We start from the raw sequence: 26,271 nt of genomic DNA on the forward strand, positions 1-26,271 counted from the left end.
CACGCAAAGACACGGAGGAGGCTTCAGTTCTCAGCAAAGAGGCGACAGACGCCAGTCCAGACAGGCTCGAGATGGGACGAGCCCAGCGATGTCCCACTTGGGAAAAGGCAAAACCATGGAGACAGCTCAGCAGTCTCCAAGGTTAGGGATGAGGGAGGGTGGGATCAGCAGGACACAGAGGACTTCAGGCGGGGGCAGCCCTTTGTGTGGGACCAGAAAGGGGGGTCCAAGCCAGGCCTTTGCCCAGACCGACAAAACACTTGGCACTCAGAGTGGACCCTGGCACACACTGTGGACTACCGAACTGTTGGCGGGTCAGCGCAGGTTCACGAATCCCAACAACGCACCCTCTAGACGTGATGTGCACAGTGTGGGAGGCAGGACTTGTCCAGGACAGGGGCCTAAGGGGACCCAGCACTTGCTACCTAAGTTTTGCTGTGAATCACAACTTAACAAGTCAGCTCTACTCAGAGGAGCCGGCTGGCTGAGCCCCCTGAGCCGGAGCCATCACGCCCATCCCTGCCACAGCAGTGACCCGGCGCCTGAGTGCGAGGCCGGCTACTCAGAGGAGCCGGCTGGCTGAGCCCCCTAAGCCGCAGCCGTCACACCCATCCCTGCCACAGCAGTGACCTGGCGCCTGAGTGCGAGGCCGGCTACTCAGAGGAGCTGGCTGGCTGAGCCCCCTGAGCCGGAGCCGTCACGCCCATCCCTGCCACAGCAGTGACCCGGCGCCTGAGTGCGAGGCCGGCTACTCAGAGGAGCTGGCTGGCTGAGCCCCCTAAGCCGCAGCCGTCACACCCATCCCTGCCACAGCAGTGACCCGGCGCCTGAGTGTGAGACAGGCTCCTGTGCACACGGCTCACCGACCTGCTTGAGGATGTTCTGTTCTCGCATCAGCTTCTGCCGCTCTCTGTTGGGCTTAGAGAAGACCACTTCAAGGACATCTTGGCCAGAGTTGGTTCCTCCGGTGACAAAGTAAACCAGGTCTTCCAGCAGCTTGGTGACAGACCTTGGGAGTGGGGCAATGATCAGAGGCGGGAGTGCACCAGGGCCACAGCAACAGGGGCTTCGCCCTCCCACCCATTTCCAAAAAGAGTGAAATGCAGGCAGTTATCTGCAAAAAACTGTCCACCAAAAGATGGTCCCCTCCCAAAACATCAGCCGCCCAAGTTCACCTCAGAGTAACCACAGCCCGGACATTCAGTAACAGGGTTCCTGGGACAGATTTCACCACTTTAGAGTCTCAGAAGAGTGAGTGTAAATGTAGCTACTTCGTAGAAATCACAGACTGAAGACCTGTACACATTAAGACCTGCTATGCTCAGAGAGCCCCTCCCTTTCCCTACAAGGACTGCAGACATGCCCGTGGGTGAGGATGGCTGTGCACGTGGGAGCCCCGTGGGTGAGGATGGCTGTGCACGTAGGAGCCCTGTGGGTAAGGACGGCTGTGCACAGGTGGGAGCCCGTGGGTGAGGACGGCTGTGCAGGTGGGAGCCCGTGGGTGAGGACGGCTGTGCACAGGTGGGAGCCCGTGGGTGAGGATGGCTGTGCAGGTGGGAGCCCGTGGGTGAGGACGGCTGTGCACAGGTGGAAGCCCCGTGGGTGAGGATGGCTGTGCATGTAGAAGCCCTGTGGGTAAGGACGGCTGTGCACAGGTGGGAGCCCGTGGGTGAGGACGGCCGTGCACAGGTGGGAGCCCCGTGGGTGAGGACGGCCGTGCACAGGTGGGAGCCCCGTGGGTGAGGACGGCTGTGCACAGGTGGGAGCCCGTGGGTGAGGACGGCTGTGCACAGGTGGGAGCCCCGTGGGTGAGGCCGGCTGTGCAGGTGGGAGCCCCATGGGTGAGGACAGCTGTGCATGTGGGAGCCCGTGGGTGAGGACAGCTGTGCACAGGTGGGAGCCCCGTGGGTGAGGACGGCTGTGCAGGTGGGAGCCCGTGGGTGAGGACGGCTGTGCACAGGTGGGAGCACCGTGGGTGAGGACAGCTGTGCAGGTGGGAGCCTGTGGGTGAGGACGGCTGTGCAGGTGGGAACCCCGTGGGTGAGGACGGCTGTGCACAAGTGGGAGCCCCGTGGGTGAGGACGGCTGTGCACAGGTGGGAGCCCCATGGGTGAGGATGGCTATGCACGTGGGAGCCCCATGGGTGAGGATGGCTGTGCACAGGTGGGAGCCCCGTGGGTGAGGACGGCTGTGCATGTGGGAGCCCGTGGGTGAGGACGGCTGTGCATGTAGGAGCCCGTGGGTGAGGATGGCTATGCACGTGGGAGCCCCGTGGGTGAGGACGGCTGTGCACAGGTGGGAGCCTGTGGGTGAGGACAGCTGCAGGAGAGTGGGGCCCTCACCGGCGCTCATTCTGGGTGATGGTGCCCTTCTCCAGCTTCCCAGCGATGGAGCCCAGCACCTTGCTGGCGTCATTTGCGAAGTCCAGGTCTCGCACTTCCGCAGGAGAAACAGGAACAATGGCAAACGCTTCCTTGTCCTCCTTCACAGGGGAGGTGCCGATCTGAAATTCAAGGTGGGTTTTGTGGGGGACTCTCCAGGGTGGACAGGCAAGACTACTCAACACTGTGCTTGCTTACAGGGTTCTGGGCCAGCAAAAGCCGTGCCCACGCTGGTGCTGGGGCAGTGGAGAGCCAGCAGAGGGAGCACTGCGGCCACTCCACAGCCGTGGTCGTCACGCGGAGCAGGCCACAGCCCTGCCTTTGAAGAGCGCGTTCGTGAGCACAGAGAGAAAGGCGAGCACAGCAGACGTCACCAGTGACTCCGAAGGAGGCACTATTTGGTGCTTTCAGCTTTCCTACAGGCCTGAAAACGTTCAGGAAGGTAGAAAACCACGCCAGCTGCCTTCACCATCAGCACTGCCGTCACACTACAGACAAACGATGAGGAAGAAACAGTGAAGAGAGAAAGGAGAGTGACTGGGAGAACGTTCAGGAAACACAAGTGCACATTTAAGAAAGAAATCAATGACACATTCGCTGTACCACAACGCACCATCCAGCCAAAACCACGCTGCACACAGACATCAAATGCAGACACTGCTCCACCACGAGGGCAGAAACCACAGAGGAAAATCAAGGGTTCTGATGGGCTTCACCCAGGTCCGCAGGCGAGAATCCCATGTGAGGATCTCACTCCTCCCAAAGCAACAACACCCTCAGACACTGCACGTCCCGTCTGCTCACAGGAGCCGTCCATCAGGAGCACGTGACCCAGGGACCAGCCAAGTTCGGGGACTTACTTTCAGCATCACCGGCTTTTCCTCCTCCTTGTCAATGGGGATGTTGGTGCTGTGAACCCAGGTATTGGTGCACAAGTGTCTGAGTCGGACATAGGAGTTCCTACAGGGAAGGAAGGAAGGAATGTAGGGACAGGGACACCGAGGGTTGCGTGGCAGCTACTGGCCTGCTGTCTACCGACTCAAAACAGCAAGGGCCACATATGGAAGAGGTGCCCCAGCAGCAAACGGTGCCAGCCTAAGTCCCACTGGGATCTACTGACAACAGAGAGCCCCTCACAGCGACTCTAAGCTGACGTGGCAGGCTTCATTTCTCCCCACGAGACGGTACCTACGAGTACGCCCCTCAGCACAGAGCCTCCTGGGGTGGGGCGATGGGAAGCGCCTGCGGACTGTGTACGGGTGTTACTCACCGTGTGCTGACCAAGTGATGACTGAGTCCTGACTGTGTACTGACTGTGTGCTGACCATGTACTGACCTGTGCTGACTGTGTACTGACCATGCGCTGACCATGCACTGGTGTTACTGTGTACTGATCATGCGCTGACCATGTATTGACCATGTATTGGTGTTACAGTACTGACCATGCGCTGACCCTGTACTGTGTGCTGACCATGTACTGACACTACTGACTGCGTACTGGTGTTACTGACCATGTGCTGACCAAGTAATGACTGTGCTGACCGTGTACTGACTGTACTGATCGTGTGCTGGTGTTACTGTGTACTGACCATGTGCTGAACATATACTGACCGTGTACTGACCATGTGCTGGTCATGTACTGACCGTGTACTTACTGTGTACTGGTGTTACTGCGTACTGACCATGTACTGACTGTGCACTGGTGTTACTGTGTACTGAGAATATACTGCGTGCTGACCATGTACTGACCATGTACTATGTAGGCTCAGTGTGTACTGACTGCATGCTGCCTGCGTGCTGACCATGTACTATGTAGGCTCAGTGTGTACTGACTGCGTGCTGACTGTGTGCTGTCCATGTACTGACTATGTAGGCTCAGTGTGTACTGACTGCGTGCTGACCATGTACTATGTAGGCTCAGTGTGTACTGACTGCGTGCTGACTGTGTGCTGTCCATGTACTGACCATGTGCTGACTGTGTACTGACTGCATGCTGCCTGCGTGCTGACCATGTACTGACTATGTAGGCTGTGTACTGACTGCGTGCTGACTGCGTGCTGGCCATGTACTATGTAGGCTCAGTGTGTACTGACTGTGTGCTGTGTGCTGTCCATGTACTGACTATGTAGGCTCAGTGTGTACTGACTGCGTGCTGAACATGTACTATGTAGGCTCAGTGTGTACTGACTGCGTGCTGACCATGTATTGACTATGTAGGCTCACCGTGTACTGACTGCGTGCTGACTGTGTGCTGACCATGTACTGACTATGTAGGCTCAGTGTGTACTGACTGCGTGCTGACTGCGTGCTGACCATGTACTGACTATGTAGGCTCAGTGTGTACTGACTGCGTGCTGACCATGTACTGACTATGTAGGCTTACTGTGTACTGACTGCGTGCTGACTGTGTGCTGTCCATGTACTGACTATGTAGGCTCAGTGTGTACTGACTGCGTGCTGACCATGTACTGACTATGTAGGCTCAGTGTGTACTGACTATGTAGGCTCACTGTGTGCTGACCATGTACTGACCATGTACTGACCGTGTAATGACCGTGTACTGGTGTTACTGTGTACTAATTGTGTACTGGTGTTTGTCACCAGAACTGATAAAGCAATGACTGATAAATTACTTATGGAACCATAAAGAAAAAAATTGAAATAGAATTTGTAGACGAAAATATGACCAAGTATTTACTGAACTGGTGGCAGGCAAAAACTTTTCAAGTGTTTTTAACAAAATATGAGACCTTCAAATTTACAAGTAGAAGGAAGATAAGTTATCACACAGCTTCCATTTTCTACCCTCTGTAGAGGAGAAACAGACAATCATGAATCATGCTGAGGGAAAAAAGGAGTCTCAGGAAACTAAAGTACAACCCGGGATGAAAAGGTTACTAATCCACTCCTCTGCTTCCCAAGAGCTCACGGGCAGAGCCAGGATCAGCAGCGGCAGAGGCGCTGGCGGTGTGAGCATGGCAAGGTGCCCCTGGCCATGGAGCACACACAGTGTGTCCATCTTCTCATCACACAGTCCCACGCTCAGGCTCTTAGGAGATGAGAGCATGGGCCCAGGAGAAGTGAGGGGCAGACCCAGCCCAGTCCCGAAGATCCTCTCCTGCCCTTCCCTGGACCTCTCGAATCCACCAAGATGGCCGGAGAGGTGGCAGCAAGGACTCTGACAAGCACGCCACCTGGGACATCCACACACCACATCCCGGTGTCTGGCTTTCATCCCTGGGTCTGCTCCCGACCCCTGCTCCCTGCCAGTACAGATCCTGGGAGGCAGCAAGCAAGGGCTGCAGGAGCCGGCTCCTGGCACCACAGAGTGAGTTCCTGGCTCTCGGTGAGGCCACTCACTCTCACTTTCACTACCACGAACGGAAAAAAGGACTGACAGAAAGCCTGACTTGCCTCCAACTGCTTCATGTTTAAGGTATAAGCAAAGCCAGGGGCCATGCTGACCACAGTCTAGAGGTTTAGACCAACGTGTGCCGAGGGGTAGAGCATGCCCATCAGCTCCTCCGCTGTCCCCCCGTGGCGTCAGGACAGCTGCAAGAGAGCCGCAGGGCAGGCGTCTCCCGGGGTTCACCTCAGTCCCTACTCCACACTACTGCCACGTAACCGCTCCTGCTCAGGGGGCCCAGGTTTACTGCTTTCACTTTGGCTCACGGCTCCCTCCACCAGCTGCCACCACAGAAGCCCTTAGCTGTGAACATTACATGGACACGCACACATCGAACCCTGGACTTTCTCATCTTCAAAAACTGAACTTGTTGAAAGAAAGCACTGCATTCCGCCTGGGGGATTAACAACCCAGAGATCAGTGAACCACGGGCCCTGTGCTCTTCTCACTCTCAGGTGGGCGAACAAGGGCAGGGAAACACTTTTTGAAAATTTTTTTAAATAAATCTCTTTCTTTTCATCTGATAGTGAAAGAGACAGAGAAAGATCTCCTATCAGCTGATTCATTCCCCTATGTCCACAACAGCCAGGGCTGGGCCAGACTGAAGCACGTAGCCCAGAATTCAACCCAGGTCTCCCCCGTGAGTGGCAGGGATGCAAGGGCTTCCGCCATCATCTGCTGCCTCCCAGGATGTGCGTCAGCAGGAAGCTGAGTGAGAAACAGAGGAACCGGAACTCAACCAGGCACTCGAATACAGGACACGTGTGTGTTCCAAGTGGCATCCCAACCGCTGCGTCAAATGCCCACCTCAGGAATAAATGAATACGTAAAAAGCAAAGATAGAGTGCACGATGGTCAGTGAACATGCTGGGGCCAGGCCTGCGGCTCCTGGGCTTCTGGGTTTGTAACTCATCTACCTTAGGACACCTGCCCACAAAGAGCTCAGTGAGAACTGCACTGAAGGAAAGAGCAGAGAACCAGGGGCTCCAGCAGTCAACGCCACCCAGCAGTGAACCAGAACCTCACGCTGTCCCTTCCCACGGGACCACAGTGGGGCTCCAGCCTGCAGGGGAGCACAGAGCACCAGGGCCCCAGGGATGCCAGCAAGACTAACGGGATGGTGTAAGTCATGTGCTTAAACAACTTGCAAAACAGACATTCAACATGCAGAAAATTACACTGAAACACGGTTTGTTTCTGCAAACTTGGTCCTATCCTGCACCACGTCAAAGGGGAAGGGAGCGAGGCCACAAACCCCACCACAAACCATGTAACAACTATCTCAAAAGGAATCAGCAGTGTAAAGAAAAAAACCAGGCCGGTGCCGTGGCTCAACAGGCCAATCCTCCGCCTGCGGCACCGGCACCCTGGGTTCTAGTTCGGGTCAGGGCGCCAGATTCTGTCCCAGTTGCTCTTCTTCCAGTCCAGCTTTCTGCTGTGGCCCGGGAGGGCAGTGGAGGATGGCCCAAGTGGTTGGGCCCTGCACCTACATGGGAGACCAGGAGAAGCACCTGGCTCCTGGCTTCAGATGAGCGTGATGTGCCGGCCACAGCACGCTGGCCGCAGCAGCCATTGGAGGGTGAACCAACAGTAAAGGAAGACCTTTCTCTCTGTCTCTCTCTCTCTCTCACTGTCCACTCTGCCTGTCAAAAAAAAAAAAAAAAAAAAAAACAAACAACAACTCTTCGAAAAAATGTCACCATAAATCTTTGTGACTTCAGATTAGGCAACAGTTTCTTAGATATAAAACCAAGCACATAAGTAATCAAGAGAAAAAAAGACAAATCGACTATAAAAATGATGTTTCAAAAGATACTTTTCCAAGAAACTGAGAAGATAACCTAAAAAACAGGAGAAAGTATTTGCAAATCATGTATCTGCAACACCTACAGTTCAGTAAGAAAAAGGCAACTCAATTCTTTTAAATAGTCAACACGGGGCAAAGGCTGTGAATAGGTATTTCTCCAAAAGCAGATATACAAACAGGCAATAAGCTGACAAAGAGGTGGACATCACCAGTGCACAGGGAAATGCAAACCGAACCACCACAGCAGCCTTCGCAGCCTGCCCAGGAGGGCTTGGATAAGCAAGATGGTGGCAAGTGTTGGGCAGAACACAGAGAAACTGGAACATTCCACACTGCTGGTGCAAATGCAAACTGGGGCATCCACTTAGAGACACAGTCTGGTAGTTCCTCAACAGGTTAAACAGCAAGCTAACAGATGACCTGGCAATTTCACTCCCAGGTAGAGAAAACTGAATACAGGTGACCACGCAAAAATGTGACACAGATGTACACAGCACCCAAAAAATTAAAACAAACGGAAATCAGCTAACAAATGGCTCAAGTATGGGACTCGCCAAATGGTGGACTATGACTTAGTAATAAAATTAAGTGAAGTACTGATGCGCTACAGCACAATGAATCTCCAATACAGGACTAAGGAAAAGAAACCACCATAGAAGACGGTGTGACATACAGCCCCATTTATAAGAAACGTCCAGAATCGACCAGTCAACAGGAAACAGAAGGCCCATCAGCCTAAGCCTGGGAGAGGGAAGCAGAGATGACTAACGGGACATGGTATTTCTATCTGGTGGCGCAGCTCTGCTGGTCTAGCAATTCCCTGAATGGAATGGTCGAGGCCAGCTGTGTGGCACGCTCACATGACCTCAGCACGGCCTCAGAGCTGCAGAGCTGTGTGCACCTGGACAGTGCAGAGCGGTGCGCAGCCTGGGGTTCTCAGCTCTGGCGTTCACCGGATTAGCAGAGGAGCAAGGACGCAGCAGAGCTTACGAACGGGCAGTCATTTCACTGAACGGCCACCAAGCCCTGCAGGCTCCCTCAGGCTGCCTTCCACCAGGACACTGCCTAGTGTCGTCCCATGGACAGAGACAGCAGAAGATGAGGTTCTCCTTGAACTCTGAGAGCACCCGAGCCTGAGCCGACGGTGTCACGGGCCGGCTGTGGACGCGCAGCAAGGCAGGCACGGTTTAGACTCCAGCTCTGCTGCAGGACTCCCTGACCGCGTGAGCTGCTTCGGCTCTCTGAGCCTCAGTCTCTATCAGTAAGAACGAGTGAGTGGCAGATGACTTGTCTCAGAGAAACTGTCAGGAGGATGCAATCACGTAACGTAAGCCAAGTATGTGCTGAACACTGCACCTGGGATGGAGCCAGGCTCAGCAAGTGCTGCCGTGACTAATAATACACTGCTTCTGAATTTCCAAGGAGCTGCCATCCCATGCGCAGTCCAGCTGTATCTCAAACAATGTGATCCAGGGCAAGAGAACTAGAAGCTAAATGTAACTGAAGGATACCTGCAGAACTTCTTAGCACTTTAAACAACATTCCCTATGCACACAGTGAATTGCACAGTTTGCATTTTCCAGAATTCCATCTATTTGTTCAGCTGGCCTAGAGGGCCCCCAGGATAGGGGAAGAGGAAGGGAGTAATAGAAACTGGGATCCTGAGCCGCCTGGGCTTACGGCTTAGGCTGCTGACTGAGAGACGAGCTTCTCGTCCGGCTGCTGGGGACTAGTGCTGTCCATCCACGAAAACAACCTGACCACACACTGGGCAGCCAGGCCACACCTTCCATCAAACCCTCCCTGAGAACTTCAGAAAAGCCAACAATGACTTGGATGCCCAGACGTGTGGCCAGGCCACTGGACCAGCCCAAACTCCTCTCAGGATGAGCAATCTTAAAATCAGACCTTGGGACCAGGCTGTCGCCTCCCCGGAGGGTGGTGGGGTCCAGCTCAAAGATGGAGGAGATGTCATTGCCTTCAGGCACAGAGACCAGTGAGTAGACCATCTTTTCCGGGGCATTCCGCAGCCTGCTTCTAGAGGCATCCTGGTCAGGGTCCACCTGAGGAGGAAGAGATCACGTCAACAACTCTGAGCACCAGTCCCTCACCCGTCACAATCACGCCAATCCGCAGGAATGGGCAAGGAACGGCAGCGTCAGCAGCTGGCAGGAAAGGACCAGAGTTCCAGGGCAGTCCTGTAGCTGCCTGAGCCGAGAGCGCCGACTGCTGCCCGTGCTGCCTAAACACGCTATGGCCACGCGGGCTGGCAGTAAGAGATGTCAGGTGAGAGCTCGAGATGGGGCACGCATGTCACGCAGTCGCCCCCAGCAGCAGCCACGGAGGCCCCACCGCAGAAAACCTGGTCCGTGGCTTTGGTTACGAGGGGCTGTGTGAGCCGACGGCGAGAACGGTGCACCCAACAGTAAGACCTGGCTCCTTCCCAGGACAAAGAAGAAATCCAAACAAGTGAACAAACATCCGTGGCGGGTTAGGAGGGCTGCCGACGACACGCAGGGCAAGGGGCCTGAGGAGCATTCCGCGGCCGAGACAGGGACAGCAGCTCTGGGCCCCATCTGAGCTGCCTGAGTCAGGGAGCAGGCGGGCTCAGACACCTGCTCAAGAGGGCGCAGGAGCTCGTACAGCACTGGGACCCCAGGACTGTTCTCCCTGCTGAACGTCCTTGCAAGACCACATCGGCCTGCTTTCCTCCTTACATTCCACGCTGGCTGCCCAGCCTGAGCAATGCCTCCCTCCCAAACAGGAAGGCAGGCGACAGCACCAGCAAGACCAGAAATCAAGAAAAGGAAATCACATCAGAGGTAAAGAAGCAGCGAGCCCCGCCCTGGGACAGCGGAGGCAGCAGCAGCTGTCTACAACGGAAAAACACCGGAGTCCTTTCAAGGCCCCCAGTCTTCGGCACTTCCCTGCCTCTGCTTTCTCCTCTGCCTGGACAAGCCCGGACCTCTGTCCTGTCTGCATCTGGTGAGCGCCAGGACATCTGCGGCCCCCGGCTCAGGAGGACGGATCTCCAACAGGTGTTGGCTCCAAACTGCTGCTACCCGGGAAAGCACCCCTCATCCCACTTTCCAAACAAACTGACCCAACCACAGAGACTCAGGGCAGCCAGGCTGGCAGTGCAGTCCAAGAGAGGCGAGGACATCCTACGGGGAAATACCAACTGCGGCTGGCGCCCGCCCCCTAGTGGAAAACAAAGGTGCCTGCAAGACAAAACTTAGGGAAGACCAAAGGGCAGGGTGGTGCGAGAGGCATCTTCCCTAGGCTGACACAAACCCAGCTTTTCCACGGACGCAGAAGCTGGCCTCATGGGTGTGGGGTCGGCCCCCTTCCCACACCCTTCCTCGTGTACAGACCACAACCAGCACAGCATCGGGCTACCCAGAGCTCCACAGTCCAGATCCACAGCCCGCCTCCCCGCACATCCACCACCCTGGCCCAGGGAAGCCGGAGAGCACAGAATAACCTCGCGTTACCAGAGCCCAGCACAGGAGGGGTCAGGACCTGACCTGCAGCGGCCCACACGCCCCGCTGGATGCAAAGGCAGTGACAGTGCTCAAAATGCTGCTTGTGCAGACGAGGGAGGCACGGCTCAGAGCAGCAAAGACACTCAACCCAGGGCCCAGCTACGAAGCGCAGCTCTGGGACCGGAAGCCAGGTCTGTCCGCTCCCCCAGTGCCCTTCCCCCACACGGCACAGGGCAGTCCTCCTCACACGTCAGAGGCCAGCGGGGCCCAGGGACGCCAGCCCCAGCTCACCCCATCCCCAAGGAAAGGACCACTCTGTCCCCACAGTGGCAGCTCCCCCTCTGGAAACAGAGCAGGTTCGAGGACAAGCCCAGTGCAGGGAAAACAAGCATCTGCCAGCTGGGATTTCCCTCCTGCAGCGTGCAGGCCCCTAGCACAGAAACCCCTCGGTCTCCTCATCCCGGCAGAGCTAGGCCGGAAGGAAGGATGACGAGGGTCCCAAGAGGAAGAGGGCAGAGAGTGGAGAAGCTCCCGGGCCTACCTGCGCTGAGAGCAGAAACCGCCAGCCAGCACCAGCGCAATCCGTTTCAGAGCCAAGGTTCGTCCCAAACCCAGCTCACGGCGCTTTGCAAACACAACCACGTGTACAGTCTTCTCCACCCAATCCCCTCCCTTAGTCTGTTTTAAACCCGCACATTTTCCTAAGCTTTATTTAAAAGAGAAAAACACGGGGGCACTGCCCGACACAGCAGCCACCACTTGGAATGCCGTTTTATTGCATCCCTCCCAGACCAGGATCAAGGGCTCCACAGGAGCCTGACTCACTCACACCTGTCACTTCTCCAGACCACAGCCGCTGCCTTCCCCAACCTGCAAGCATGGATGCCTGAACCCCTGACAGTCAGAATCACACGTCCAGAGGGCCTCCAAACCACACCGTACAGAGAAGCCCACCTCTGACTTGGGGAGAACAAGGTCAGAAGCGTGGAGAGGGCCCAGTCAGGCACCCAAGGCACCGGGCTGTGCACATTACCCGGGTCTCAGGGTCACAACCCACCATGCAGACCTCTTCCTGATACAGTGAGCGGCACAGAGACAACAGGGTGTGAAAGGCCATCATGTCCACACCCGGGAGTGCTGCAAAACACCCCATGGGCTTCCCCAACTTCCAGACAGGGACCCTGACCAAGCACTCAGGCAGAACGCCATGGCCAACGGGCCCTGGGAACAATGAGGACATGGGAGGCTCCATCTCCTGCCACAGGACACAAGGAAGCCTGAGCTAACCCCTCCCCCAGCACTCGGAGGCCACAGCGCCCACCTCCTCATGGGTTCCAGGTGGTTTGGCCTCACCCTACCGCACCAAGACCAGAAGGCTCCTGTGCCCATACTTACTGGGGGCTGACACTCCAGGCATTCTTCCTCAAAGTCAGGGTCTACCTGATGAGAAAGAACCGTGAGGAGATTAGAGCATCCGCGGCATCCTCTGGACCGGCCCCCACCTGCAGGAGACGTCAACACCTGCACACGCCGCTTCCCTTCCCTCCACTCACGGGACCAGCATGCCACAGCACAACACGCGGCACACGAGCACAGTACACACAACAGGCCACCAGTGCCCACTGCACGGCTCCCAAGTGCAGGAGGAGACCACAGTGAACTCACTTGCAAAGCAACAGAAAGCCTGAAATAAACAAAAGATCAATATACAGCCATCGACAATCTTGTTTTGAGTTGAAAATTAAAAAAAAAAAAATTCCGCTTCCAGAAAGTGTTAGGTTGACCTTCAAACACAGTGAACAAACGCCACCACCAGGGATCCTTGGCAAATGACGTCATCAACATGTCTCACAGCTGCTTAGCTGGGTCTCTAACTTCCTACGGCGCCATTTTAACTTTCAACACAGATGTCTTGTTCGTCAGTTCTTAAATGCTGCAGAAATGTTTGCTTCATGCAAGCATCGGGAGCCCCAGCGGGGGCTCGGGAGTCGCGGGTCACAGAAGCAGCACTGGCACCGTTGTAACAGTCGCGGGGCAGCAACAGCACAGAGCTCTCTGCCGGGATGAGGAGACCACCCTCCAGCAGAACAGAGCCGGGTGTCTGCCACACCCCAGGTTGCTTCACGGTTTAACATAAAAGTGCACCTGTGCGGTCCGGCATCATGGGAACTCTCCTTCTCCAAAAACCCTCCAGAGACACAGAAGGTCGGGTGAACTCTGATTTCTGAAACTCCTACAACAGACAAGCCCGTCTGTTCCAGTACGGCGTCGCGGGCTCACACTTCCCCAGGAGCTCTCCTACTGCTCGCTGCACCAGGGCACTCCCGACTTCACATACCACCTGCCCCGTCTCCATGACAGCTGAGGCACAGGCGCTGACATCAGGCAGGGGCCGGCATGTGAGACGCAGGGCAGGTGGCCTACAGGGGCCAAACCGATGAGCTGTGTTTTGTAACGGACTCTCGCGCCACGTCGTGAGCAGGACCCCCGTCTAGCACTAGAAAGTGCACACCACTTTGGCCTGCTCTTTTCTAGGGAAATGAGGCAGCAGGAAACAGAAAAGGAGGAAGGAAAGCAAGCCGACTCAGAGTCCCCCGAGGCTGCCGGTGAGTGAGCGGTCAGCCGCACATGTGAGCCTGCAAAGGAAAACACCACAGGGCCGCCACTCACCTCTGCTGCTAAGTAATGCCCCGTGGCCAGATGCTTGAAACGGAAGAGGCTGTTCCAGTAACCGGCGCCGCCCCGACACGGGTCATGCTGGACAACCTGTAAGAGGAAGAACTGTCAGCTGCAGAAGACAGGTGAACCCACACCAGGGGGAAATGGAATGTGCGACACTGCGTGGAGGTCACAGCTCAGCACTGAGATTTGGTGCCCAAACATCAGTGTCCTCTGGGAAACCCACGGTGAGCGGGCAGCCTCCAGCTCAGATGGACGGAAATGAGTACGCAATGCCCACGGTGTATCCCAAGAAGGAACAGTCTCCAGTCAGTATGCCATGGAGAGGAAAAATGTCAGTGGTTTTTCTGATTTTGAGCCTTAGTCCCAACAAAGCAGAAACTAAGGTGTGGAATTCATGCACCAAGTCAGAGAAGCCACGGAGCAATGTGTGTGTGCCCTCACGTGCCCTCACGCCCACACAGGACTGCACGCCGACACAGGAGCTCACCAGGACCCAGCCAACTGAGCAGGAGAGCTAACTTCATGGCAGCTTCCCGCCAGGACACAGCAACAGGCTGTGCTGGTATTGCCACAGACATCTGACACCACACGACGTGGAGGAGCTACCACAGACAGCCGGGAAACGGGTTCTCTCGGGACAGGCACCAAACAGGGAACACTCTGTGGCTGGCCTGGGATCCTCGCTGGTGGGCAGCCCAGGCAGGGGAACGCAAGAGAGCACATGGGGCTCACGGGGATAAGCAGATGGATGGGATTTGGGGGATGGAGGCAGAGGACTGGCAGGTGCAGGGCTACATACAGGGAAGCTCCAGAACTCTGCACAGGGCCTCCTCTGCGCTTAGGACCACAGGTGGTCCAGAGAGACCCTGTTAGGCCAAACAACAAGTGAAGAAGCCAAAACCTCAACATTCTTAGACCTGATACAGGGTTGTAAGAGGACCTGATTCCATGATTCAAAGCACAGAGATGCTGGGGACCCCCTTGGTCGTTCACCGGGACATTGAAAGAGCCCACCTGGGGATCAGCCCCTGTGAAGGGTGCACCACACCAGGCCTCTTGACGCTTGGAAACAGCCTGGAAACCAGAGCCACCACAGATAGCCCTGCCTGACAGCCCCGAGTCTACATGCTGTGAAGCAGCCGGAGAGGACAGGCAGTCAGGCAAACGCGGCCCACAAATGCAGGGACCTTTGGGGCAACAGACAACGATCCAGGACACGGGCGGGGGGCATGAGAAGGTTTTTGAGAAACAGTGACTTCAAGTTTTCCCATTCTGATGCATGCCCACAGACTCAAGGAGCTCCAGTAAGATACACACCTCAAAACCCATCATAATCACCAGAAACAAAAGAAAAATCTTTACAGAATCTGGAGGATAGGGAGCAAAAATTACAAATTCACACCAGAAACAGCCAAGCTAAGAGATAACAGACCAGAATCTTCCAATTGCAACAAGGAAAAACTCCACCTACAAACCCACACCCAGCAAAAACACCTTCAAAAACAAAGGCTGCAGAAGCAGTGGGAACTGTCATGTGGCCCTGGGGGCGACCGTGACCTGGTGTAGCCACTGGGCCACACAGCTTGCCAGCTACTCCCAAGGTCAACCACAGTCACCACATGGCCACAGTTCTTCCCCACACAAAAGCCTGCTCCTGATGGCTCACAGCAGCACACCTCACAGGGGCCCCAGTGCCTGCAGACCAAACGTAAATTAACAACGGCACACACCGTAAGAGCCAGCCATCAGGGGGCAGCATGAACCAGCTCTGGAAACCAACTCTGAATGTTGGCAGCCTCCACATCCCTATGTTGAAAGCTGGCCGCAGGAGGGAACGGTACTTAGGTGTCAGGACAGAATCTTAACAAATGGGAGGAGCACCACCATGGGTGGGACCCCCAAGACTGGCATCTCTCCCGGGCATGCAAGGGAAGCCGAGAGTGCCCTCGCAGATACCAAGTCTTGGGGGGGGGGCCTTCAATCTGCACTTCCAGGCTCCAGAACTCCGAGAAACAACCTTTGCTGTTTCTAAGTCCTCTGGTTTACAGCAGCCCGAGCTAGATGTAGACAGCGTCGGAGATAAAAGAAACTAGACACCAAAGGCCCCCTGCTACAGGCTGCCACCACTGTGAAAGGCCCAGTGCAGGTTCAGCCATGGAGGTGGGGGTGGCGGGCGGGATTCACCTGCAGAGGCAGCAGGGAGGGAACACCAGGGGTAATGGAGAACGGCTCCCAACAGGCACCAGGGTTTCTCTGGGGATAATGAAGATACTCTTATATTACTATGGTAACAGACACACAACCTAACGAACCTAGAAACACTGAACTGTGCCCTCTAAATGTGTGGTATGGGAACTGCTAGCTCAATGCAGTGCTACTTGGAGCAAAACAGAATTCTTTAAGGAAGCTGAAGGAGAGGAGGCAACGTGTCATGGGCAGACCCGATCTGCTAGAAAGGTAGTTCTTCAGGCTGAAGCGACGATGCCAGACGACGCAGACCTGCACCTACAGACAAATGAGCACAGCGCAAGGATGGAGACTGGCTGCCTCCTGTGCTCGCCTTCCTTTCTGCCTTCACATCTTCAGTGACTGTTTTTTTACCAACTTTTATTTAATAAATATAAATTTCCAAAGTACAACTTTTGGATTATGTCGGATTTTACCCCCATAACCTCCCTCCTACCTGCAACCATCCCATCTCCCACTCCCTCTCCCACCCCATTCTTCATCAAGATTCATTTTCAATTATCTTTATATACAGAAGATCAATGTAGAATATACTAAGTATATTAAGTAAAGATTTCAACAGACTGCACCCACACAGACACACAAAGTATAGAGTACTGTTTGAGTAGTAGTTTTACCATTGATTTGCATAGTACAACACATTATAGACAGAGATCCTACATGGCAAGTGAGTGCAGTGATTCCCATTGTTGGTTTAACAATTGACACTCTTATTGATGATGTCAGTAATCAACCGAGGCTCTTGTCATGAGCTGTCAAGGCTATGGAAGCCTTTTGAGTTCACAAACTCCAATCTTATTTAGACAAGACCATAGTCAAAGTGGAAGTTTTCTCCTCCCTTCAGAGAAAGTTACCTCCTTCTTTGATGGCCCATTTTTTCCACTGGGATCTCACTCACAGAGATCTTTCATTTAGGTCATTTTTCTTGCCACAGTGTCTTGGCTTTCCATGCCTGAGAAACTCTCATGGGCTTTTTAGCCAGATTCGAATGCCTTAAGGGCTGATTCTGAGGCCAGAGTGCTGTTTAGGGCTTTTACCATTCTATGAGTTCTGCTGTGTATCCCGCTTCCCATGTTGGATCATTCTCTCCTTTTAAATTCTATCAGTTATTATTAGCAGACACTAGTCTTGTTTATGTGTTCCCTTTGACATTTAATCCTATCATTATGATCAATTATGAACTTTAACTGATCACTTTGACTAGTAAGATGGCATTGGTACATGCCACCTTGATGGGACTGAATTGGAATCCCCTGGCCCATTTCTAGCTCTACCATTAAGGGTAAGTTCAAGTGAGCATGTAACAAACTGTACATCTCTTCCCTCTCTTATTCCCACTCTTATATTTAACAGGAATCACTTTTCAGTTACATTTAAATGCCTAAGAAAAATAGTTCAACCAATGGTGTTAAGCAGAACAAAAAAATACTAAAAGGAATAAAGCAGTAAGTTATTCCTCAACAGTCAGGACAAGGGCTGATCAAGTCATTGTTTATCATAGTATCCATTTCACTTTTACAGGTCTCCTTTTAGGTGCTCGGTTAGTTGTTCAGTGACCGTTTGAACCAGGCATAGCAGGTACCAGTGCACTGGGCTTCTGACACCTGGAGAGAGAGGACAGGAGAAGAGGAGATGGCAACGTGGGGCTCCCACGGTGCACACACGCCACCGGGCTCGACTGCATGGTGCCAGCCAGCAGCAGTGAGCTGCCCAAGTGCAACGAGAGCCCAACATGATGGCTGCCAACAAAAAACCACCAAAATTCCCAGGAATCACGAGGGGGAAAAAATGTACAGAAAGATATTCAGTGCTTTCCTAGGAAATTCATGAGAAAACTGGCAGGAGACAGCGTCTGGCGGAGTAAGAATGAGACAGCTGTTTCTCCTTAGAAGGGAAAAAACAGTAAAGGCTCTCAAGAGGCCTACCCGGTTCGGCACCCTGAACTTCTACAAACCAGACCTCAAAGGCTCCCCACAGAAAGCCACCATCTTCCATTCACTTCCATCCCCTGTAGGAGAAAAAGGCACAGCACCTGCTTTCTGCTGCTGAAGTCAGCCGCAATGACTTCCGTCACGGGCTGACACAGGTACTTTTTTTTGGTCTGTGAGAACACATTAAAGAAAGGGGCAGACGTGTTTACAAAGTGATGTCAACTTCACAAAAAATATCCTGTCCACAGAAAAACAGCCCAGTGGCGGTGAGCGCATTGAATTAGGACAAGGACACCTCACGTGTCCCTGGTGGCTTGATTTGCAATTCTTGCCTTAGTTTACATTCACTATTTTAAAATAATTTGGGAAGAGGAGAGATGATCAAAGTCTTTTTCCTCACATGAAAAGAGCATGGGAAAGTGGTTTTCAGACACAGCACAGAACGTATAAAACCCTGCGGCAGGGACAAATGGGATACCAACTCTCAATTGCAACATCCAAGACAGAGTTCTAGCTTTCAAGGAGCTAACCACCCAGCAGGATTGACAGGGGAGATGCGACCTCACAACGGAGGCAACATCGCGGGTGTACAGAGGAGGAAAAGTGGCCAGGGGCAAAATTCACACAACTCGCAGGACCATGTGCTGTGGGCACGGTGACCTGTCTTCCCAATCAGTACTTGGAGGATGCTACTCCCTCGCTGCCAACTGCCCACACCTGCCCTGCACCACCCACCTCACACCATTACTGCATGCAGTCACCAGCCTGCCCCATCCTTCCACCCCCACATCATTCTCACAGGAGGCGCAACCCTTCTGAGACAAAGTCACGCGAGAGCTACCAGTGAGGCAGCACTGCCTCTGGGAAGTCTTCCTGCACACCTGCCCACAGCCTCTCCCTCCCTGACAGCTGCAGAGCACTGGCAGCACTGCACCATCTCCTGTGGGTGAACGCCCGTGTGCTGCCACTGAGTAAGTCATCCCTGCGTGCTTCCAGAATGGGGCGGGCTGCAGGGGCCTGCAGTGTCGCAGGACCACGCAGAGAGAGACAGGCATGCATCCTGTGAGCCCACGCGTGCCCACCCGGCCACACCGCAGGCTCCTCACCTCTACCTCCCACAGGGCCTTGGAGCTGGTGGCCGACGTGGCCGACTGGCGGCCAGTGGTCCTCAGGAACACATGCTGCTTCTTGCGGTGCTCGTCACAGGTGAGAAACTTCTCCTGCTCGGCGTGGAACAGCCTCACCACGTCTCCCTGCGCGCCAGCAAGAGACAGGGACCTCGCTGCCGCCCTGACAGATGCCACACCTCACCCGGCCGCCCCGCCCCGCCCCCAGCGCCCACCTACCCCCTTCAGGATGTCATCCTTGTTGTCGCTCCATTTCATGAAAAGCACGATTTTCCAGCTCGTGTTGCAGTTGACGGAGTTGACCTGGGGACATGGCAGAGCCCGTTTCTCACGCAGCCTTCTTAACAGCTGCGTGTGTTCTACTATCAGAAGAGACTTTCACCAGACAAGCATCCTAATTTGAAAACCTGAAACCCAAAATGCTGCAAAACCCACACCGGGCTCACAAGGCTCCGATGCGAGAGCACTCTGGAGTCTGGCTCCTTGGATCGAGTTGTCCCAACTGGATCCCCCTGTGGGCACCGCTACTCTGGGGTGCACCCTTCCTAGGCATCAGAAAAAGATGCCCCACTGCCCAGAAAAAAAAATGGTGGAAGGGACCCTCCCCAGCTTAACACTGAGAAGGATGCCCCACCCCCACCACCAGTGAAGCAGGTTCAGCAAATGAGCACTGGAGGAGAGAGATTTGTACCTGCACCTGACATCCACCACACTGCAGGGGTGGATACAGACCCACACCTGACACCACGCTGCAGGGGGTACATACAGACCCACACCTGTCACCCACACTGCAGGGGTGGATACAGACCCACACCTGACACCCACACTGCAGGGGTGGATACAGACCCACACCTGACACCCACGCTGCAGGGGGTACATACAGACCCACACCTGACACCCACACTGCAGGAGTACATACAGACCCACACCTGACACCCACACTGCAGGAATACATACAGACCCACACCTGACACCCACACTGCAGGAGTACATACAGACCCACACCTGACACCCACACTGCAGGAGTGGATGCAGACCCACACCTGTCACCACGCTGCAGGGGTGAGTACAGACCCACACCTGCCACCCACACTGCAGGGGTGGATACAGACCCACACCTGTCACCCACACTTCAGGGGTGGATACAGACCCACACCTGCCACCCACAATAGAAGGGTGGATACAGACCCACACCTGCCACCCACACTGTAGGGGTGGATACAGACTCACACCTGTCACTACGCTGCAGGGGTGGATACAGACCCACACCTGCCACCCGCACTGCAGGGGTGGATACAGACTCACACCTGCCACCCACACTAGAAGGGTGGATACAGACCCACACCTGTCACCCACACTGCAGGGGTGGATACAGACCCACACCTGCCACCCACACTAGAAGGGTGGATACAGACCCACACCTGCCACCCACACTGCAGGGGTGGATACAGACTCACACCTGCCACCCACACTAGAAGGGTGGATACAGACCCACACCTGCCACCCGCACTGCAGGGGTGGGTACAGACCCACACCTGCCACCCACACTGCAGGGGTGGGTACAGACCCACACCTGTCACCCACAGCACAGACTTGCACAGCCTTATGTGACAGCCCCAATCTTGAGTCTAGCTTTCCTCACAATGCCCACATCACTGCCAGCATCCCTGTCAGCATGGCCCAGGACGGCGTCTCCTGCACGTGACCCTCCCCTAGTCACCACACAGTCCCCTTACCTCGTTGCAGCCTGGGTTGTCCACGAGCTGGTGGCTGCTGGCATGCAGGGGCTGACCAGCATTGACAGGGTTCAGCACAACCTTGTCCCCGATGACCACCTGCACAGGGAGGGAGCACAGAGCCTTTCACTCATCACCAATGCCACAGGCTCACCAGGAGCACTCTGGGCAGAGCCTCATGGGCCAGCTGAAGTAGGCACCAGTGGGCTCCTGCATCTGCCTAAGGCTGCTTTGTCCCACACGCATCAGTGGTCACAGATCTGTTCCAAGGGAACCAGAGTGGGGAGAAGACACTCTCATCTGTTACCTTCAGCTGAGCTATCTGCAGAAGTGAGGTCAAACCAAATTCTACGGAGAACAGGACACTGTCTGAGCTAAGTCTTTATCTGTGAAAAAACAAAGCCACAGTTTTATGTCTTTAAAGCAGTCACATCTGTGTTTACTGCAACCCTCATTAGGAAGTACATTCTAAGGGCCTGCGTTGTGGTACAATGGGTAAAAGCCACTGCCTGCGACGCTAGCATCCCACAGGGCACCAGCTCATGTGTTCAGCAGTCCCAGCTGCTCCATTTCGGACCCTGCCCCCACTAATGGCCTGGGAAAAGTAGCAGAGGATGGCCCAAGTGTTTGGGACCCTGCCATAATACAGGAATCCCAGACGAAGTTCCCAGCTCCTGACCTCAGCTTGGCCTAGTGCCAGCCTTTGCAGCCCTCTGAACCAGTGGACAGAAGATCTCTTTCTGTCTCTACCCGTCTCTCTGTAACTCTTTCAAAATCAATCTTAGAAAGAAAAAAAAAGTACATTTTTGGGCACGTGTTAGGCCTCTTGGTTTAGCTGGCTACACCACAGGTCACACTGCAGTACCTGGGTTCAGCTCAACCTCCAGCCCTGCCCACAGCTCCTGCTCATTCCACCCAAGGAGGCAGCAGCAATGGCTCACGTACTTGGCTTCCTGTCACCCACACGGGAGACTTGGAATGGGTCCCCAGCTCCCAGCTTGGGCCCTAGCCCAGCCCTGACTGATGCAGGGCATTTGGGAAGTGAATGGGAAGGCAGAAGCATGTTCTTCCTCTCTCCCTCCCTGTCTCTCAAATAAAAGTAATCAAATACAACAAATAAATAAATGAAGAGAAAGTACACTTTCCACCATGACCCTGCCATGCGTGTAGCCACGAGCCTGTGTGCACCTGCTTACCATGCCCTAAAGCAACACTTATCCTCACGACGTGTCACACAGCCATTTTCTGAGACAACACTCACAACCACTAAATTCACCCCATGACCCACGATCTCTGAAACACTGCTTGACAAGCCCCGCTGATCCAGTCCTCATCTCTTCTCAACAGAGTCACAGCCACAGAGACTAAAGCAGAGGAAAGCAGCGGCACTGCTGAAGATGGAACTGACAACAATTTTATTCTGGGGGCAGAAGGAAGAGGAATGGGAGGAGAAGGCTGCTTAAGATGCAAAACCTGGACGGTGCCATGGCTCACTAGGCTAATCCTCTGCCTGTGGTGCCGGCACCCCGGGTTCTAGTCGTAGTTGGGGCGCCGGATTCTGTCCCGGTCACTCCTCTTCCAGGCCAGCTCTCTGCTGTGGCCCGGGAGTGCAGTGGAGGATGGCCCAAGTGCTTGGGCCCTGCACCCACATGGGAGACCAGGAGAGGCACTTGGCTCCTGGCTTCGGATCAGCGCTTTGTGCCGGCCACAGTGCGCTGGCCGCAGCGGCCATTGGAGGGTGAACCAACGGAAAAAGGAAGACCTTTCTCTCTGTCTCTCACTGTCCCCTCTGCCTGTAAAAAAAAAAAAAAAAAAAAAAAAAAGATGCAAAACCTGTCTATTTTCTGTTTGATCTGTCTGGGGAACACACAAGACAGAATTTCTCAACTCCAAATGAATACGAGGTCAGCGCCACCCACACTGTGGTGACACCTAAGTTCTGGACTTTTCCTTCTGGCCTCAGTCAGGAACCAACACACCCACTGTGAGTCAAGTGTCCGGCACTGGACCCTAAGCAATCTAAGAGACAGACAGGAAGGTAGATATAGATATGGATATCGGTGATCTCTGCATATGTACATTACATGTAATGCAGTCACACACACACACACACACACACACACACACACACACACCTATTAACTGCTGAAAGCTTATAAACACAAATGGCACTACCAGAAAGTGTCAGAACTCAGATTTAGGTTAAGGCTAGGCTGAGCACCTATTTCCTTTCAAGGAAAAGCCACTATTTCAGAATCCTGCAAGGTCAAAATCACAGGTGATGGCATTTAAAGACTCCCTGTTAATTCTGGGCCCACACAATGGCTTAGGAACTAAGCTGACAAATACATAGTACAAAGTCACCCCAGAAGGGATGCCTGTGCCCTCAGGAACAGGGCCCAGCCAGAGCCGGTGACAGCCACTATAGGAGGCGCCACTTCCACCACCTGTTCTCCACCTGGGAACAAGTGAGGTTGGTCCTGAAATCACGCCTCTGCCCACACCAGCTATGTCTGCCCCACCCTTCTTCACAACCAGATTCCAAAGCGAGAAGCCAGTTTTGCACCACGGCAGGAACCGGGAGACAGGACCCTCCCGAACGCTACAGTGGGACGGCTGTTTTCTGGGCTCAGTGCGTGAGGTAACGGGCTGTGTGTGTGATACTTTCAGAGGCCCAGAAAAAACCACAGCGGTGTATTCCGGTCAGCCCCGTGTCCACACTCCCGTCTCCACAGCAACGCCCTCTGCATCCCGGGCAGGCCTCCGGTTCCAGCTTCACACTTCCCCAAGGTGAGTCCGGCAGCCAGGGCGGTGGGAGGCGCAGCGCGAAACCGGTGGCAGGCTGGGACTTACGCTGTCTCCGATGGAGCGCAGCTTGTAGAAGGGCTGGATGTAGAACCAGGAGCCTTCGTTCCCCGCCTCGTCCAGCGTCACCCGCATGGCGTTCTTCTCCAGCAGTGCCGGGAGCCTCTTGTTCACTGTCAGGTATTTATTGCTCTTCAGGTGCAGGAGCTGAAACCCAGCCAGCGAACAAGGTGAGCATCGCGGCTCTGCGTATCCCGCGGCTTCTCTCTCGGGCACGTGAAATACGGATCAAACCTGCCTCCCACCACTGTGAACTGAGGGAAGCACGAAGTGCCCATGGCTGGGAACCATCAGAGGAGCCAAGGGCATGGGGAGCAGAAGCAGAGGGCAGAGAGTAGAGAAATATTTTTTTCTTTCTCAACATAGCCCTCTGTTAGTGGGGAGGGGCCGAGGAGCTGCAGCCCCCACTCAGCCTCCCCCAGGTGGGGCAGACGGATGCAGCTCCGCCAGGGGCTGTCATTTCAGGTGCATTCCCACTCTGACTCTGCAAGCACCTGGCTCTTGGGCAGTGCTGACAAGAAGGGGTGGGAGGAACAGATCAAGGCAGGCAGTGAGGTGTTGGACAGCTGCTGCACACAGGGAAGCATAAGGCAGGGCTTCCCCACTCAACAGGCTGCCGAGGGAAAAGAAGAGAAATGCACCCAGCCAGTCCCTTGAGAAAGGCTGAGACCAGGGTGTCCCCTGCCAATGCCCCTCTCCCATGGCAACAGACACAGGGGTTGGGGCATCCTAACAGGCACCCAAATCTTCTAACAGAAGCAGTTACGTGGCTGACTCATATCCCCTGGCTAAGACAGACAAGGGGAAGCCAGCATCTTCCAAGCTGGTCGCTGACCTTCCACACACCTGTCAAGGTGACGGCAAAGGTTTACAAACCTACAGTACCTACAGGCAGACCCCAAGACCCGGGCTGGGGGAGTCATGATGACCAAGGTTAGTCTACAAATACAGTGTCCCCTGTGGCAGGTGTCTCTCAGACACCCTGGGAAGCAGACACCATGACCATCCCCATTTCACTCACAAACAATTAAGACACAGCAAGATTTCTTGTCCCAAATCTCACAATCACCCAGGAGTGCCGGTTTCCTGTCCCAGGTGCCTCTTTCCTCTTCAGGTGAAGCCCAATCTGACCTCATCAGCGAGTCCTGCACCTGAGCCCCAGGTCACTGGCTGGGCCACGTGAACTCGGAGCTCACTCGGCCCTCGTATCCATTCTCACTTGTGTGGAACTGGAGCATGAAGAGTGGACAGGCAAGAGCTAACCTTCTAAGAAGCTTTGGCATCCACTTTCATTGTCTCAAAAGGTAAAACAACCCATTCAAACACAAAGCTCAGTTACCAGCTGTTTCTGGTTTTCCCTCTGGTTAGCACTGCTCTACTCCTAATACCGATGAAAATGGGAAGGGTTTCCTTTGTAGTCAGTCAAGCTAAGGCAATAATAAGCAAAACCTTTCAATGAGAGAAATAAAATAACAAAGCAGGATAAGCAAATGGGTCAGGTGCTCCCCAGCTGGGAAGTGCTATCTGCCCTCTGAGCCAGGGCCAGAGATCCGGCGACTGGACAAGTCGAGAAGGACATGGGTGTGGCGCCGGCTCACACACCGTGCAAGGCTCGAGTCCACCAGACACATCCTCGGAGCAGCGCTGGTAAAAGCTGTTGCCTGGACTGCACCTGCTCCCACGAGCCAAGTGAACCTTATAATGTGCGAACCAAGATACACATGGTTACCAGTTACGTGCCACAAATAAAAGTGCATCCAAGTGAATGATCAATTTTTAAAATGATGAAGGTCCAGGATGCTCCCCGACGACTTCCCGAGAACATCTCATGACCAAGAGATAAAACTGATGGGAAATCGACTTCTACCACACAGGAAGAAGCTTCCAGCAACACAAATCAAAACTCTAACAGCCAGACTCCTTTTGAATGAACTGTCTGGACCTGTCAATTATCAGCTAACAGAAGAGGGGTAGATCCTTGCACTGTGATAGAACTAACCCAAACTCCCAAGTCCACAGCACCTGTCAAGAAACCGTACTTCCCGGCCATCTCCACGGCTCCTACCACGCAGGGGTCTCGCCCCGTGCCAAGGGCTCACTTTCCATTCGCAGGCACATGAAAGTTCCGGAAGACAGCGGCTGCCCCGACCCACCTGGATGACGTTGCCATACTGGATCACGGTCCCCAGCAGCTTCCTGTTTTCTGTCTCATTCTGTTTCTTTTCCAAGTCTGCAGCGTGCTGTATGAGGAGGAGGAAGATGGTCACAGAGCGCAGTGGGTTAGAGCTCTCTGCAGCGATGGTGCACAATGCACGTGCCCGCCTAACACAAGAGCAAAAGAAACACGCCAGCCTCCAGGGACTCCCAAGACCACAGCAAACGAGCCCAGCACTTCAAAGCCAAGCCTTGTCACCTTTGCTTTGCTGGCCCTCTCAGCTTCTTTAAAATGTATTTTTCCCTTTATGGAATGTATGAACATTTGTTTAAGAGGAAAGTCAAATGATTATATGGGTAAGCAGCAGAGGGAATCTGCATAACCCCCCATGAGTTCTTAGAGTCCTCTCTGCGTGCAGCAGTACAGCTACCACTCAGGACACCCACATC

General features: G+C 54.4%; 1 protein-coding gene across 11 annotated transcripts in view; it reads right to left on the reverse strand.

Annotated features, from left to right (window-relative positions):
* The window catches only part of ITPR1 (inositol 1,4,5-trisphosphate receptor type 1), a 299,108-nt gene that overhangs the window by 144,934 nt on the left and 127,903 nt on the right, over positions 1-26,271 (reverse strand). For 8 of the 11 annotated variants that reach the window (XM_070050019.1, XM_070050015.1, XM_070050013.1 and 5 more), the window contains 11 exons: positions 25,821-25,907; positions 23,656-23,814; positions 20,803-20,901; positions 19,286-19,369; positions 19,046-19,192; positions 13,750-13,845; positions 12,475-12,519; positions 9,503-9,657; positions 3,242-3,341; positions 2,343-2,503; positions 868-1,009 (listed from right to left, as the gene is read on the reverse strand). In XM_070050019.1, the coding sequence (XP_069906120.1) occupies positions 868-1,009; positions 2,343-2,503; positions 3,242-3,341; positions 9,503-9,657; positions 12,475-12,519; positions 13,750-13,845; positions 19,046-19,192; positions 19,286-19,369; positions 20,803-20,901; positions 23,656-23,814; positions 25,821-25,907 (1,275 nt within the window). The remainder of the gene's footprint in view (positions 1-867; positions 1,010-2,342; positions 2,504-3,241; positions 3,342-9,502; positions 9,658-12,474; positions 12,520-13,749; positions 13,846-19,045; positions 19,193-19,285; positions 19,370-20,802; positions 20,902-23,655; positions 23,815-25,820; positions 25,908-26,271) is intronic. The other 3 variants (XM_070050022.1, XM_070050021.1, XM_070050014.1) reach the window with 1 other exon arrangement.

Source organism: Oryctolagus cuniculus, chromosome 10 (assembly GCF_964237555.1).
Source record: "Oryctolagus cuniculus chromosome 10, mOryCun1.1, whole genome shotgun sequence".
In the NCBI taxonomy this organism is placed as follows: domain Eukaryota; kingdom Metazoa; phylum Chordata; class Mammalia; order Lagomorpha; family Leporidae; genus Oryctolagus; species Oryctolagus cuniculus.